A 16,603-nucleotide genomic window follows, 5' to 3' on the forward strand; every position below is an offset into this window, starting at 1 on the left:
CAGCGCCACTGCAGCATGGAGGCTTTTCTTTGGTCCTTTGAGGTACACCGTCCATCGCAACATTTCGCAGGCAAGTAGAAACTTCAATCGAGATACACTCTATGTCATGCTGTGTAAAATAATAGCAGGATTGCATGCGTTTCCTCTTATATAGTTACAGCGGCACACATGTCATGCGACACTTGGCCAATACGCACCACTAATAGGTTGGGTTTTCCAATCCAACACATTCTCACAAATAGTAGTCCTACTGCATAGTGACGAATTGGGGAGTAAAGATGACAGGGCTGCAAATATGTCACGAGTTGGGATACAAAAGTGACGCTAGGCGTGGCCAAGTAAGTGATGAGATATCATTGAATGGCGCTTAAAATAACATATAAAACAGGGGGTGGAACAGTGAGCTCCGTATCTCACTGTGATAAGACGCAAATGGACCAAATAAATGGTTCTATTTGCACACTCTCAGAGTTAAATTAAAACAAAGGATTTTACAGTGTAGGGGTCCCAATGCATATCAAGTTGGGGGTCATTGAAATTAAAACAGGTTGAGTATTACCGGTATATTCAGATGGTAACTGTGAAAGGCAATGTTTGCATGCTTTGAATTGTGTCAGATATCTTTATATTTTCCTGCCAAGATATCCGGAGGCCGGAGGGAATTATATTTTCTGGCTTTTGTCATAAAAAGACATAAAAAACTACCGGCCTAATGCAACCTCTGAGCTCTGACGTACACACACGCACACATGTACACACACACGCACACACACACGCACGCAGACACACGGGCAGGCACACACACACACACACACACACACACACACACACACACACACACACACACACACACACACACACACCGCACGCACACACGCACGCACACACGCACGCAGACACACGGGCAGGCACACACACACACACACACACACACACACACACACACACACACACACACACACACACACACACACACACACACACACGGGCAGGCACACACACACACACACACACACACACACACACACACACACACACACACACACACACACACACACACACACGGGCAGGCACACACACACACACACACACACACACACACACACACACACACACACACACACACACACACACACACACACACACACACACACACACACACACACACACACACACAGTAACAAGAACACAATTTTTTTTCTCCCTAAAGCGTGTGTTTAAGCTGCACGCCAAATACAAATTATGTGGATGCAGTTGGGAGAAAAAAGAGGAAACTTTATTATTATGATAATAAAGTTTTTGCGAACGCGGAAGGAGGCGCCTCCGACCAAGTGGAGCTTACTATGTCACCGTGCTTGGGTTGTGTGTGTGTGTCTCTGTCCGTCTGTGTTTAGCTCTCATTGGCTCGCGCCCCCATGTGACTCGAAACTCTGTGCTGAAATGCCAGCAGCTGCACTGCCTGTATACAGCCTCCAGAGTGCGGCAGAGTGCACTACTACAGTGTGGTTGAAATATAGCAGCCACAGTCAATCTGCGTTCGCTTCCAGCGTTCGCGCGTCTTACTTGTTTATAGCAGTGTTTATCAACCCTGGCAAACGTCCCAATTTTGGGCCGGGGCTACTGCTGAGGTGTGCCGCGCCGTTTGAAGGTTTGAAAAAATATCATTTTGATTTTTTTTTTCTTTTCTTTACAATAATAATAATCAGGCATGCAAACAGCCCCGAGGTGAAAAGGGTGACAACATGCTGTTTTTTTTTTCGGGTCAGGTGTCACACTATTGCCCTATTTGGATTCAAAACGGCTAGTGGAAGCTGAAAAGCCGTATCGTTTCGTGAAATTAGTGTGTGTGTGTATATATATACCGTATATATATATATATATATATATATATATATATATATATATATATATATATACCGTATATCTAGGTGTGCCCTGGGATCTTTTTGCTATGCCAGGTGTGCCTTGGCACAAAAAAGGTTGATAAACACTGGTTTATAGCACTTACTATGAACAATTACAGAGTGTTTTAGATGTATTTAGCTATTTTGGCTATTTGAGAATAACTGATCTAGTTCATAATGAGTCGTACGTTGTGAGCTTGTAGATAGACTATTTAAGAAAAATAAGCACTTTTTTCTACAATAATGTGGATTTGAACAATTTTGGGAGGATGAGGTGAAATTGAGTAATTCTTGATGCAGGCTATTACTACTACTACTACTACTACTACTACTACTACTACTACTACTACTACTACTAATAATAATTATCATCATTAATAAATAATAAATACATTATGAATTAACCGTTCTGGAACCACTCCCAGTGTTCACAATCACTACTGGCGTTCACAGGGCGTCAACCAGACGTGACCGATAAGCCTGCTTCCTATCCTAATAAAGCATTCTGTTCCGGTTTAGAGCCCGCCTACTGCATTCGGTCATTTCCACATCCAAATACATGCACCCATAGATATATATATATGCATGCACCCACACAGGCCATTTCCGTTTCTGCTCTAGGCCGGATCTGCAACGTGTAAAGTAAATCGACCCCAGTCTAACAGGGAATCCTTTTTACCCCTTGGAACCCCGTCACTGATTGGCCCACCAGAGTCAGGTGGTTACCAGAGCGTCCAATCACAGCGTTCGACGTTGGAACGTGGTCATCTCTCTGCTGGATGAGGAAACATAGGGAGGGAGCCGCCGAATTGAACAGAACGCGTTATTATCTGTGAAAAACTGGTTACAGTTTAAATTACGTCATAAACCTCACTGTGACGTTCATGCCCGTTTAAAGCGACGGCTCCGTTGACGTCATGCTTTGCTGGCGACGCCGTCGTGACGTGTGATGAACTGCAAGCTGCTAGCCGAGCTGAGCTAGCCGCCCTGCTGCTAACGGCTAGCAGAAAGTAACGAAGTAACGTCACCGGTGAGAGACTGACTGTGACTGTGTGTGTCTTTGTTTGTGTGTGTTTGTGTGCGCGGTGTCGCTCGTGTGTATGTGTTTTGAATGTGTGCGCGCGCGCGCAGTCTATCATTCTGTCTGTCAATATGTACACGTTGTGTCTGCCTGCCTTCCATTGTGTGTGTGTGTGTGTGTGTGTGTGTGTGTTTTGTGTCTGTCAGACTCATTCTTTGTCTGTCTGTCTGTCTATGTGTCCGTGTCTGTCTTCATGTACATGTGTGTGTGTGTGTCTGTCTGTCATTATATAACTTTGTGTGTGTCTTGCCTGTCTGTCATTATTTATGTCTGTCTGTCTGTCTGTGTATGTATCGGGTTATGTATCAGTCTGTCTGTATGTCATTATATAACTGTGTGTGTGTCTTGTCTGTCTGCCATTATTTATGTCTGTATGTGTCAGTCTGTCTGTCTGTCTGTCTGTATGTCATTATATAACTGTGTGTGTGTGTCTTGTCTGTCTGTCTGTCATTATTTATGTCTGTATAGTCTGTCTGTCTGCCTGTATGTCATTCTCTCTGTCTGTCTGTCCTCTGTACATTGTGGACACACACACCGTCTTAACGGTTCGATTCCTTAACGGTTCCCTTTAACGACTACTAGCATAGGGGGTTTCAAATGGACCCTGACAGACCAGTAAGGGTCCATTTGGTTGAAATAAAAAGAAAAGTGTGAGAACCAACGGTATTGTAATTGTATAGCAGACGTGAACTCCACAAACCATCTCTGACAGTCTGATAAACCCGGTTCCGGAAACGGTTCCAATTCTGGTTCCTCATCATTCCTCAATGTTGGATCCGGTTCCTCGGGTTCGGGATCCCAACCCTATTGGCAACACTGTCCGTAACCGTGTAACCATATATCATCACGGTGTCTGTAATAACATGACGTCACTGCTGGCCTGCATACGTAAACACACCCCACACACCAACCACAACACACCTGTTATATGTGTGTGTCCCGTATAAACAGTATGTGCTCACTGAAGGAAGGTTACATGCAAACACAACTGCTGTAGTGTATATAGCAGTGGCTCTCAAACGTTTTCATGTTAAAGGACCCCCAAATTATATGTATTTGGCCACGGACCCCCATTCGCAATTATTGGAGAAAAAAATCACAATTGTCACAAAATGTTGTTTTCAAACTGGGGCCTAATGCACATCGAACTGGGCGTCCTAGAAATGAAAAACGTTTGAGACTCAGCAGAGGCTGTGTGCCATTGTGGACATTCTGCACCAGTACATGAGGTTAACTGCGGAGCTGGAGCAGCACTACTAACTCGTTTAGTGACAATGTTCTGCTTCTGTCCACTCCAAACTAATCAAAGCTATTATTAGCCTGTAACTGTCATACTGCATAGTCAGTGGTACAGTATACTGTATGCAGGGTTTACAGCAATGTTGCTGCTTGTCACTCCCTGTCTCTCTCCCCGTTTCTTGTCTCCTCCGTTGTATCCAAATAAAGGCAGAAACGAGTAAAAAAAACATACCCGTGGGGGGATATGCGCACATGATCTGGCAACCCGGGAGCCAGCGAACACAAAAACGCTAATAAACAGCTGACATTTGGGAAAGCGAAAAACGGGCTTCGCTGTTCCGTGCACATGGTAATGGTCAATGTCTGTGTGCAAATGCAGAGCAATTGCTCCAGCCACTGAGGAGAACCGGGCAGAAGATTTTTTGAGCTCACCGCACGCACAGAGCTTTGTAGAATTTTAGGAGGATGTATCCATATTTTGGCCATGTCATAGGCAAAAAATTGCACATTGTGTAAATAGCAGATGCTATTAGTGAGCTTGTAAATCTGCTATGTTATATTTGCACGACACCGTTGTGTGACAAAGTATGAAATCGCGCTTTAAAGAATCGATAGTTGCAGCCCTTAACTTAATGGACTGTAAACAGTAATGACTCTAAGATACAGTCATGCTGAGTAGTGGGTTTCCTGAGGACAATAATACCCAAACCACATGCTCTCAGCTCCAGATATGTGTCCATTCTCAGAGTTACACAGGCCTGTAAGGGTCCATTTGGTTCCATTTGTACACTCTCAGAGTTACAGACCTGTAAGGGTCAATTTTTCCACTCTCAGAGTAACAGACCTGTAAGGGTCCATTTTTCCACTCTCAGAGTTACAGACCTGTAAGGGTTCATTTGGTTCCATTTGTCCACTCTCAGTTACAGACTTGTAAAGGGGGGCGCATGCTACCATTTTTGGTGGTCACCTTATCACCGCGTCAGTGATAGAGAGGGCTCTCTCTATCATAGAGAGCACTCTCTCTATCACCTAAAAGGTGATAGGGTGACCACCTCATTTGGTAGCATGCGTGGGCCTTAAGGGTCCATTTGGGTCATATCAGTTCTTTAGCTTGGGACCCCGTGTGGGACCCATTCACGGACCCCATGTTGGCGTGCAACTAAGTACAACTCAGGCTTTAGGTTTAGGGTTAAAATGACAAAAAAGTTAAAAAATTGAATTTATAACATTGCCGTACTGAAATGTTGATGTCCTCCTCACAAGTATAGTAATACATGTGTGTGTGTGTGTGTGTGGTCAGGTGTTTTGCATTGAGCTTTGCATGGGTCAGTGAGTGTGTGTGTGTGTTAAGGTGTGTGAGTTGTGCATGGGTCAGTGAGTTTCATTAAACCTGTGTGTGTGTGTGTGTGTGTGCCTGCCTGTTTGTGTGTGTTGAGGTGTGTGTGTGTGTGTGTGTTGCGTTGCAGTCATGAGTGGCGGGGAGCCAGACGCGTTGGCGGTGGTCAACCAGCTTCGGGACCTGGCCGCGGACCCCATGAACCGGCGGGCCATCGTCCAGGACCAGGGCTGTCTGCCGGGCCTCATCCTGTTCCTGGACCACCCCAACCCCCAGGTGGTCTACTCCGCCCTGCTGGTAAGAGCTTGCTCCACAGCCGGTAGACCCCATAGGGGTCCTTGGGGAGGGGGTTCCAGGGGGTCCCCAGCAAAATGTGTTAATATAGCATCACGATCATTTTAACCACTTTAACCGTTTATACTTTGGCTACTCAAAAATAGCAGATCTACAAGCTCATCGCGTGGCACTCGGTGCCACGCGATGAGCTTGTAGATCTGCTAAATCTTGAAAATGTGTGCAAACCTTTGAATATACATTCATTTTTTTAAACATTTGTAACTCTAATATTTGCTTCTGGGGATCCCTGGAACAACATATTTTGAGATGGGGGTCCGCGGCCAATTACATATAATTTCGGGGGTCCTTTTGACATGAAAAGGTTTGACAACCACTGGACTAAAACACATACACCTACCTTCTACCCTTTCCCACTGATGAAAACTAAATAAAAACTAAGCTATTATGACCAAAACTAGTGACTGAATATACTGACTACTACAAATAAAAGCTAGACTAAAATGTTATGGAGGGACCAGTGGAGAAGGGATCCAGTAGGACTAAGACAAGTCATTTAATGGCTGTGCATGGGTTTGTCGCTCCGGCACATACCTGAGTATAAATCAGGCATTATCACGCCATCAAGGCCTGCCAATGTAATTCTTTGTCGACTAAATCAACTGTAAATTTATTTGACTTAAATCTTAGAATATCTAGTCAACTAAAACTTGACTAAAAGTAAAACATTTCAGGAATTATATTCAAAAGACTATGACTAAATCTAAATCTGCTGTCAAAATGATCACTGCTAGACCCATATATATCACCCCAACTTGGTCTACTCTGCCCTGCTGGTAAGAGCTGTCAGTCTAGTACTGCACCTCATACTGTAGCAGTGGTTATCAAACTGTTTCCATGTGAAGGACCCCCAAATTGATATGTATTTGTTCACGGACCCTTCAACCCGTCGCTGTGCGACGGGTTGAACGTTATAGTCGTGAAGAGCTAGACCAATATATTGGTTTGCCCGTTATATGGGCCATAATAGAGCACCAAAGTCTGACGTAATTTACACATCCTAGGTTTGTCTACCTGGTTCGCGGTTTTCCACCCCCATTCTGAATCCCCATAGACGTATTTAATATCGTGTCAAATAAGAACTGTGTTCCAAAAATAAACAAATGACCCTGGCTGGTTTTATGGATATGAAGCATCAACTGACAGTGAGAAAACCTAATGTTACTTCCGCCGAATTAGTAAAATTCGGCGGAAACAGACTGTATCAAATATAAGGGACTGACTATCATAAACGATACAGAACCTCCTCCCTGACAATATCGCCGAGACAGTTTGTTTATTTTTGGACCACAATTCTTATATGAGACGATTCTATGATGACCCAATGTTATTCTCCATAACGAAATTACTTTACGAACCTGGGGATGAATGAGTGACGTCAGGACTTCTGTACTCTATGACCAGACAGTATTGGCAATTATTCAGCCTGATGTGTCCTGATTTTTCCACCGCTTTCAACCTGGCATTCCTATTTTGGGCAGGTCGTTATAGTGCGTAGCAAAAGATCCTGAAGGGGGCGTCAACAAGTGTCATTTGGTAGCGCGGACATCTTCGTGGGGTATAAACCAGGTTGCCCCCCAAGTATGTCTGCAGCTACTATGCCACGCCCCCCGTGGTGATGAGACGTTGGCACGCACTATAGCCAAAATTCTTAAAGTTGCATTAACAGCCAATCTACAAGCTCCCTTATGAGCTTTCTATTTTTGAAAAAAAAAGTTAATAAAGTAAAAGTTTTTAAAAGTTAACAAGAATGGATTGTTTTCCGTTTTTTTAAAAGATATTTTTGGGGCTTTTTCTGCCTTTATTGATAGTAGACTGACAGGAAATGGGGAGAGAGATGGGGGGGAGGGTGACACGCAGCAAAGTTCGTCGGGATCGGGAGTCGAACCCGTGACACGCTGTCAGCCAAGGTGCCCAGACGGTTACGGCAACCGCCCGGGCCTGTTTTCCACTTTTTGACAAAATATCTGTCAAAATATACTTAATTGATGGTCGGACCCAAAAGTATGGCATCGGTTGTGCTCTAATGTGTTGGACTATACTGTACCTTGTCAGTAGTCCTGCGTTAAAGGTTTTTTAAGTGACATTTTGTTGTTAAAATAAGTGTTAAATACAGTAGTCTCTATATCGTGATAGTAATCATTGCTATAGAGTGTTTGTTCAGTAACATCGGTCTCCCCGTCTCTCCAGCTCTTTAATAAACAGAAAATAATGTTTCAGGTCAAATGTTTGGATATGTTACGCTTCGTAATCAACGGGTTGTGTTGAGTGGTGTGTCAGTGAAATGTGATCGTTTCAGGCGGTGCGTTACCTGGCAGAATGCAGAGCCAACCGGGAGAAAATGAAAGGAGAGCTGGGAATGATGCTGAGTCTGCAGAATGTCATGCAGAAGTGAGTGACCTATCTGTGTGTCTCTGTCTCTCACACTATCTCATCTCTCTTATCTTATTCATTCATATATCTAATCTCTCTTCTCCCTGTCTGTCTTTCTGTCTCTCTCTCTCTCTCTCACTGTCTGTCTGTCTGTCTGTCTGTCTGTCTGTCTGTCTGTCTGTCTGTCTGTCTGTCTGTCTGTCTGTTTCTCTGTCTCTGTCTCTGTCTCTGTCTCTCTCTCTCTCTCTGGAAGTTTCTGGGTTAGGCCTTTGTAGTCTAAAGACCATGTCTCTGCTGTCCGGCAGAAACCAGCTAACTCCAAAATGTTCATTTTTCAGGAAATGACAAAAACAAAATGGAGTTAGGAGGTTTTGTTCATCATTGCTAAGAACAGCTGAATGGACCTCCAAACTCACAATGAGGTTGGAGGTCAAAAGGGGGTGGAGCCCGGAGTCGCTTTTTAATGCTTTTCATTGGTTCAATATATTTTTTTACCAACACACAGACGTAAAGGGTGTTCAATGGCCCTGATTTGTGGAAAAAAATGCAAAAGCGTCAAAATGGAGTTAGCTGGATTCTGCCGGACAGCAACGATAAGTGTTCAACACTAATTACAGTTGTCGTGGTTGTGAATGTTTGTGTGTGTGTGTGAGCAGGAGCATCACTCCAGGAGAGACCAAGTTGTTGTCGTCGGAGATCTACCAGCTGCTTCAGTCGGCCAACAGCGCTGAAGGTGACCCGCCTGAGGAAGCGCCCAGCCGACGCAAGGCTCAGTTCTTCCTGGGTTCCACCAACAAAAGGGCCAAAACCGTGGTTTTTCACATAGACGGCCTGGACGACTCTGTGAGTTACTGAAGAGTTCGCTGCATTCAATTTACAAAGTGTTATTAAGGCATTTATCAGACACTCTTATCCAGCGTGTCAAGTCTGAGATAAAAATACGCAGATTAAAGGCCAATTTATGCTTGGAGTGTCGACCGACCAGGTAAATGATGAACCTATCATCTGTCTAAACAACTAAACTGCTATCTAAATAACATTCTGTACCTTCGAAATGATAGGATACCAGGTGAACAATGAACCTAGCATCTGTCTAAACAACATATCTAAATCACGTTCTTAACAAGAAACAAGAAAACAAGTGACCAAGATATATGCATAGTAAACCAGTATCAACAAGGGATACAAGGAGATTGAAGTTCTAGGTGGTGAGGTGGAGTCTGAGTGTAAAATTCAGAGTGAGTCTGCAGTTCTGACTGCAGTGGGGAGTTTATTCCACAGTTTTGGAGCCGGGAGGGAGAAGGGTCTAGGACGTGTGGAGTGTTGTCCAGGGTGTTTTAGGGAAGGGAGAAGAGTCTTGGATGTGTGGAGCGTTGTCCAGGGTGTTTTCGGGAAGGGAGAAGAGTCTAGGTCGTGTGGAGCGTTGTCCAGGGTGTTTTAGAGAAGGGAGAAGAGTCTAGGTCGTGTGGAGCGTTGTCCAGGGTGTTTTAGGGAAGGGAGAAGAGTCTAGGTCGTGTGGAGCGTTGTCCAGGGTGTTTTAGGGAAGGGAGAAGAGTCTAGGACCTAGACTCTTCCCTAAAACACTGTGGACAACGCTGTGTTTTGTACTGGGTGCAGGCAGATGACGGAAGCCAATGAAGGGGAAGGGAAAGGAAAAGTAGGGAAACATGAAGGAGGTTGAAGATCAAGCGTGATTTTGTGGAAGGGCTTCGAGTTCCTTTTTATTATGGTGAATTGGGTCCGGGTCGGCTCAGATTCTATTACCTCGAGTCACAGGTGTGTTTATCAGTATGTGTAATACCCCAGTGGATCCGAAAAGACCCGTACTCAGCGCTGATCTGGAGAGAAAGCATGAAGTGCAGTTTAACTCCCGTGATGATATAGGCGGATCTAGGATCAGATTACTGCAGCACAAAGTAAGCACTGCGGGAAAAAGTAGAGCAGTAAGTTTGGAGAGTGCACCAGTAGGCAGCAGGCTCTTAGGAATGAAACCACACTGACGATTTGCCAATATGCATTGCTCATACATTTTGTTATATGATTTTGGGCTTTTATGCCTTTAATGTATAGGACAGTAGACTGACAGGAAACGGGGAGAGAGATGGGGAGTGACACGCAGAAAAGGTCGTCGGGATCGGGACTCGAACCCGCGACACGCTGTCAAGCTGGCATTGCAGCCCAGGCCTTTTTATATGATTTTAATGGTAAATCTACTGTAATGTTGTTACTTTATTTAATAGCCTAATAATAATTACAATAATAAAACATATTTCAATAACTAGGGTTTAGCCATGATGTTTGAATGAAGGCTTTTCCCCTCCTATTATTCTTGAGTGCCCGGATCCTTCCTCTATTGTTTTTTCATATTTCAATAACTATTGGCTGAGTAATATTTATTTAGTGGCCAATTAAGATTTCAGTCTGCCAGTGGCTGGCATATACCGGCTAAGGGAAACCTTGTGTGTCCTAATGAACACCTTTCTTTGATCATATTATTAGAATATGTCACACTAAAACCAAAAGAGCACCAAGCTGTACTCGGATGAGTCTGCCTTCATTCTTTAAGGGAAAACAAACAAACATCTATTGGTCTGTTTCTACAAAATGATCCAAAATAGCCTATCAAGTTCATGTTCACCCATTCAATTCGGGATCGCATCTGTGTGTGTCATTTTAAGATTTCTTTGGCTATTCAAAAATAGCAGATCTACAAGCTTGTAGATCTGCTATTTTTTGAAAAATCTTGAACATTTGTGCGAATATTTGAATATACATTTTTTTAAAGGGAACATTTGTAACTCAAATCTTTGCTTCATGGGGGTCCCTGGAACTAAATATTTTGAGATGGGGGTCCGCTGGAAAATGCATATCATCTTGGGGGTCCTTGACATGAAAAGGTTTGAGCAACATACGTTTTTCAGAAAACTGTTAAGAAGACGTATGTAGAATCCCCAGAAGCAAAGATTTGAGTTTCAAAAGGTTGCTTTAGAAATAAGTATATTCAAGGATTTGCACAAATTTCCACGATTTTTCAAAAATAGCAGATCTACAAGCTCGTGAGCTTGTAGATTTTTTAATAGCCAAAGAAATCAAAAAAATTACACCGATTCTTTCCCGGGGTTAAATACAGGGTCGAATAGAAACCGAACCAAGGATGTCCACGGAGACTGAGGGAGAGACGGAACTATTACTTTAGTGATTTAATTGGGGCTTAAACAGAAGCCATACAATGTGTGATAAAGCTTTTTAACTCCACAGCCCCCACGACCCACCTACCCCTGCTAACTGCAATGTAACTGGGATTTGTATTATTAAAACACACATGATGTGACCCCCAGTCACCACTTGGTGTCACCAAAGCACCACACATAAAGTATGACTGTCAATGTGTCTACTTCGCTGTTGTCAATTTCTCTCACTGGGTTGAGCGAAACTTTAATGAAGATGAACATGGATGTGTTCCATAGATAATGAACGATCAATGAAAATATATCGAAACCGATATTAAGAACCCAATAATCGAGAAGCACATTTATTTGGTTACTTTTTTATCTCTTATATAAAAACAAATCGACCATTTTTTGTGTTAATAATAAACTAACTCGATTTGTTTGATTACTGTACTTAACCCTGTATTATACTTTGCAGTACAATGGTGGTGTGCAAAAATATTGAAAATAGCCAATCTACGTACAAGCTCACAATGTGTTGCTTCATGGCAGGTAGTTAGCTTGTAGATCTGCTATTTTCATTATTTGTTTAAATAATTGTTCATCAAAGGAATACCTCTCCCCCAAAAAGCCCATTTAGACTTGAATTCATGGATATGTTTTTTTTGTTGCAGTCCTGGCCAATAAGCCAATATTTGGGTAGTTTGCTGCAGTAGGAGACCAAGGCAAAACATGGTCTCTTAGAAAAAATGTATAAACTCTCGTGTAAATCAAAGAGAATGTTTTAAACATGGCTTTGCTCTTGTTAAGATTGGTCTCCTATTAATTTAAATTAGTCAAATATTGGATTATTGGCTCAGGAATATGACAAACAAATAAAAACAATCCATGTAGTCAATGCTTCATGGATTGAGTAATTGATAGGAAAAAAATATTTTTTCCAGACCTAGAATGACTTCTTCTTCATAGATGATGAACATTTAATGATGTGTTCTTCAGAGTTGTAGGACACTGTGTGGTGAGGAAGCTTTATTAAAGATAATAAACTTGATGATGGTTCTTGGTTCTTCAGAGTCGTAGGACACTGTGTGAAGAAGCCTTGCTGAAGATCAAAGGAGTCATCAGCTTCACCTTCCAGATGGCTGTGAAGAGATGCATCGTACGGATAAGATCTGACCTCAAAGCTGAGGTGAGGACACCTCTCTGTCTGTCTGTCTGTGTATGTCTCTCGCTTTGACTGTCTCTGTCTGTTTGTTATGGTGGTGCAACAGTCACCAGTAACCCATTCAATCCACGAACGCATCCCTGTCGTTTTAGATTTCTTTGGCTATTAAAAAATAGCAGATCTACAAGCTCTTAGCGTGGCACTCTGTGCTTGTAGATCTGCTATTTTTGAAAAATCGTGAAAATGTGTGCAAATCTTTAAATATATATTTTTTAAAAGCGAACATCTGTAAAATATTTTGTTCAAGGGACCCCCAGAAGCAAAGATTTGAGTTACAAATGTTCGCTTTAAAAATGTATATATATTCAAAGACTTGCACACATTTTCACGATTTCGCGCTATGAGCTTGTAGATCTGCTATTTTTGAATAGCCAAAGAAATCTGATTGAATGGGTTAACTAATCTTTTAATTTAATTTTATTAAACACTTAAACGCTGCTGTCCCTATTCTGGGCATGTCATAATAGGCAAACATTGGGTGAAAATGGCAACTCTAGGCGTTGTGAGCTTGTAGATCAGCCATCTTCTGTAAAAAACATTTTCCACACTCATACACCACTGGGAGCTGACCAGTACAACCACAGTCTAATACTGTTGTACTGGGAGCTGACCAGTACAACCAGTGAGCAGCTCTACTGGAATTGTTTTTACTTGCTTACTTTTTGTTGTGAAACTAAACGTGTGTGTGTGTGTGTGTGTGTGTGTGTGTGTGTGTGTGTGTGTGTGTGTGTGTGTGTGTGTGTGTGTGTGTGTGTGTGTGTGTGTGTGTGTGTGTGTGTGTGTGTGTGTGTGTGTGTGTGTGTGTGTGTGTGTGTGTGTGTGTGTGCGCGTGCAGACCCTGGCGGCAGCCATCGCGTCCACCGAGGTGATGAAGGCTCAGCAGGTGACGAAGGGGGAGAATGGAGAAGAGGTCAGTGTTTACATAAGCACAAAAACATGTAGCTATTGAAAATCACTGAGTGAGTGCACATGGCAGACCCCTGTTACTGAACGCTATAGCAACAATCACAATATAGAGCTAACAGTACGTAACTTATTTTAACTGAATTAATAATAATATTAATGTTGAATGATTCAAATATACAGAGTTTTATTTACGCGCTGTAACATTCACACGTCCTACATAAAAGGGCCAGGTTTGCCTTACTAGCTTTCCTCTGAGAACAACCTCATAAGAAGTCCGAAAGCAAATGGTTCTCCCTTCATCCTTAGTTCCCGAGTCATTAAAAAAAACTGCTCTCCTCTTGTCTGCCAGCTGCGACCGAGCTCCTCTACTCCTCACATTAATTCCAACCCTATCTTTACTTATAACACGGCCCAAGCTCGGTCTCAGGGTTCTCACAGGCTTTTAGCAAAACAAAAAGGTCCTGGTTGCGTCCCCAGAGGACTGTGAGGGTGTGTCAGTAATAAATAACCCATTAAAAATGAGACATTTTAGATTTCAACTTCATTTGACTATTAAAAAATCTTGAAAGTGTGTGCAAATCTTTGAATATATCTAACCTACAATCCGCAAACTCGCTGAACATGTGTTTGTTCATGTGTTGTTTGTTCATGTGTTTGTCAAAAACTCGCTGTTGCCAGATCGTGCGCGAGCAACAAGCAACCAGCTTCATGAAAAAACACAAAGCTGCGCACTGCGCATGCGTCAACGCACTTTCTCTAACCAATTTACACCCACTTGACGCTTACAAAACCTGGACATGGCAACGTCGCTCATCGTTCTGTGATTGACAGCAAAAGTTGGCCAATCAGGTGGCGAGTTCGCAGCCTGAAAAAAGACGAACGGCAGCCATTGTTGGTTGTGCGAGTGCCTTCACTTCTTATTTTCGCTTATTAAACGCTCTCAAACTTCTGCTTTGAGCCACGGAATTCACTTATAACATATCGTTTGGATAGAATTTAGTTGTTTCACTTCATATGTGTGGTCAATTAATCATGACAGAGCCTATTTAAAAATAAAAATTCAGAGAACCGGCAGGGGCGAACAGTCACACGCATGTATCCGAATAAGTCAACCTATTTTGCCAATAGCCATCTCAAAAGTCCCGTTGCGTCATGGCTGTCCCCCCCGCCCCACCCCCACCACACACACACACACACACACACACACACACACACACACACACACACACACACACACACACACACACACACACGCACACACACAGGGAGAGAGAGGGAGGGTGGGAGAGAGAGAATAGTCAGCCAAACAGCGAGACATAATTTTCGCTGACGCAGACAGAGAGACAGAGAGGGAGAGAGGGAGAGAGGGAGAGAGAGAGAGAGAGGAAGAGAGGGAGGGAGGGAAAGACAAAATAAGCGAGCCCTCGCTTATTTTTGCGCGGACGTAATTTGTTTGTCATTGTGGTGAATGTTTGCTGCTGATGTTTGTTGTGTGAAGCTTAATGTCAGAGTGTTTGTGTTGGAGCGCCTCAGTGCGGCTGCTGAGTTCATGTGCAACATCTTGCATGCGTGACTGTGAGTGGCTTCACAGTTTTCCTTCGCCGTGTCTGTAGGTCACGGCGGACCCCAGGGTCTCCAGGGACCCCCAAGGGGTGGCGGGGGGGGGGGCACAATCTGTTTTTTTTTTATTTTTATTTTTTTTATCCCATGATTTTGTACCCCCAAACGACATTTTCTTTGGCGGGGTTAGGGGGGGGTACTAGAATTACGCGGGCAGAACTTCTAGTATACATACATTTTTAAAGCGAACATTTTTAACTCAAATCTATGCTTCTGGAGGGGTCCGTGGAACAAAATATTTTGAGATGGGGGTCCGTGGCCAAATACACATACTTTTGGGTGGTCCTTGACATGAAAACGTCTGAGGACCACTGACATGCCAACATACGTATTTTTTTTCAGAAAGCTGTTTAAAAGATATTTTTAGAATCGGGTCTTGATGGGTTTGTGAATTATTATTATTATTATTACTATCAGGTCCTGTTGGCGTTTGAGGACGATGAGGGCGAGCCAGTGGAGCGGAACGTGGACCTCCCAGACTACCTCCCTGAGGAGGAGAGCCCCTCCCAGGACCCCGACAAGGCCGTGACGCGCATCACCTCCGGAACGGACGGAGCCGGGTGGCTGGGCACCGCCGCCAACTTCCTGTCCCGCTCCTTCTACTGGTGACCGACCCACTGACCTACTGGCAGACAGACATACAGACAGACGAACGGACGAACGGATTGACCCTCCTGGGCTACTGTACCCTTTCTTTACCGTACCGATAACCACTTCCTCGTGTCAACGTTCACACACCAAAGCTGCCAGCTGCCCTCACTATGTACTGGTTCTCAACATCTGGTTTGGGGAAAAATGGACACTTACGAGTCTGTAACTCTTGAGAGTGTACAGACCAGGGGTCCGTTTGGTTCCGTCTGTACTCTCTCTGAGTTAAATTAACACTGATGAGGATTTCACATTGAAGATTGAAAACAAAAGTGCACGCTCAGAGTTACAGACCTATAAGGGTCCATTTGGACTCCCTGGTGGGCCCCGAACCTGGCGTTGAGAAACGGTGAACTGGAGGGCCCTCACCACCACCACACATCAACTGGGGGCCCCCTCATTACCACCACAGATCAACTGGGGAGCCCTTAACACCACCACACATCAACTGGGGGCCCCCTCATTACCACCACAGATCAACTGGGGAGCCCTTAACACCACCACAGATCAACTGGAGGGCCCCACAAAAGTGTTACAAGACTTTCAACAAAGTGTGTCGTCATCGTCGTGTAGCCCAATGGTTCTTAAACTTTTTGTATGTCAAGGACGTTCCATTTGTACACTCTCAGAGTTACAGATCTGTAAAGGTCCATTTGGAACACCCCCAAGAGTCCCTGGACCCCACTTTGAGAACCACTGGTGTAGCCTACACACACACACACACGCGACACACCACACATGATGTTT

The 16,603-nt window shown here is 43.7% G+C and overlaps 1 protein-coding gene across 4 annotated transcripts; it reads left to right on the forward strand.

Moving 5' to 3' along the window:
• Positions 1-2,672: 2,672 nt before the first annotated feature.
• LOC308094202 (armadillo repeat-containing protein 1-like) lies at positions 2,673-16,396 on the forward strand. Of its 4 annotated transcripts, none has more exons than XM_080440704.1 (8): positions 2,673-2,934; positions 5,576-5,602; positions 5,661-5,857; positions 8,214-8,305; positions 8,944-9,130; positions 12,530-12,646; positions 13,518-13,592; positions 15,626-16,396. In XM_080440704.1, exons 3-8 carry the CDS (start codon positions 5,693-5,695, stop codon positions 15,815-15,817), a joined length of 828 nt encoding a protein of 275 aa, XP_080296830.1. In that variant the 5' UTR covers positions 2,673-2,934; positions 5,576-5,602; positions 5,661-5,692; the 3' UTR covers positions 15,818-16,396. The 4 variants fall into 4 exon arrangements, with proteins under 4 accessions (XP_080296830.1, XP_080296831.1, XP_080296832.1 ...); XM_080440705.1 differs by having other exon boundaries at positions 5,667-5,857; XM_080440706.1 differs by lacking the exon at positions 5,576-5,602.
• Positions 16,397-16,603: the final 207 nt, after the last annotated feature.

The sequence above is a fragment of the Gymnoscopelus braueri genome (genome assembly GCF_963280865.1).
Source record: "Gymnoscopelus braueri genome assembly, chromosome: 10".
Taxonomy (NCBI): domain Eukaryota; kingdom Metazoa; phylum Chordata; class Actinopteri; order Myctophiformes; family Myctophidae; genus Gymnoscopelus; species Gymnoscopelus braueri.

Bases quoted from the DNA above. Each gene is read 5' to 3' on its own strand.
- LOC308094202 (XM_080440704.1), top strand. From the start codon at position 5,693: ATGAGTGGCGGGGAGCCAGACGCGTTGGCGGTGGTCAACCAGCTTCGG. The intron at 9,131-12,529 runs GTGAGTTACTGA...TTGGTTCTTCAG, and splicing joins TAGACGGCCTGGACGACTCT to AGTCGTAGGACACTGTGTGA. The intron at 13,593-15,625 runs GTCAGTGTTTAC...TATTACTATCAG, and splicing joins AGGGGGAGAATGGAGAAGAG to GTCCTGTTGGCGTTTGAGGA.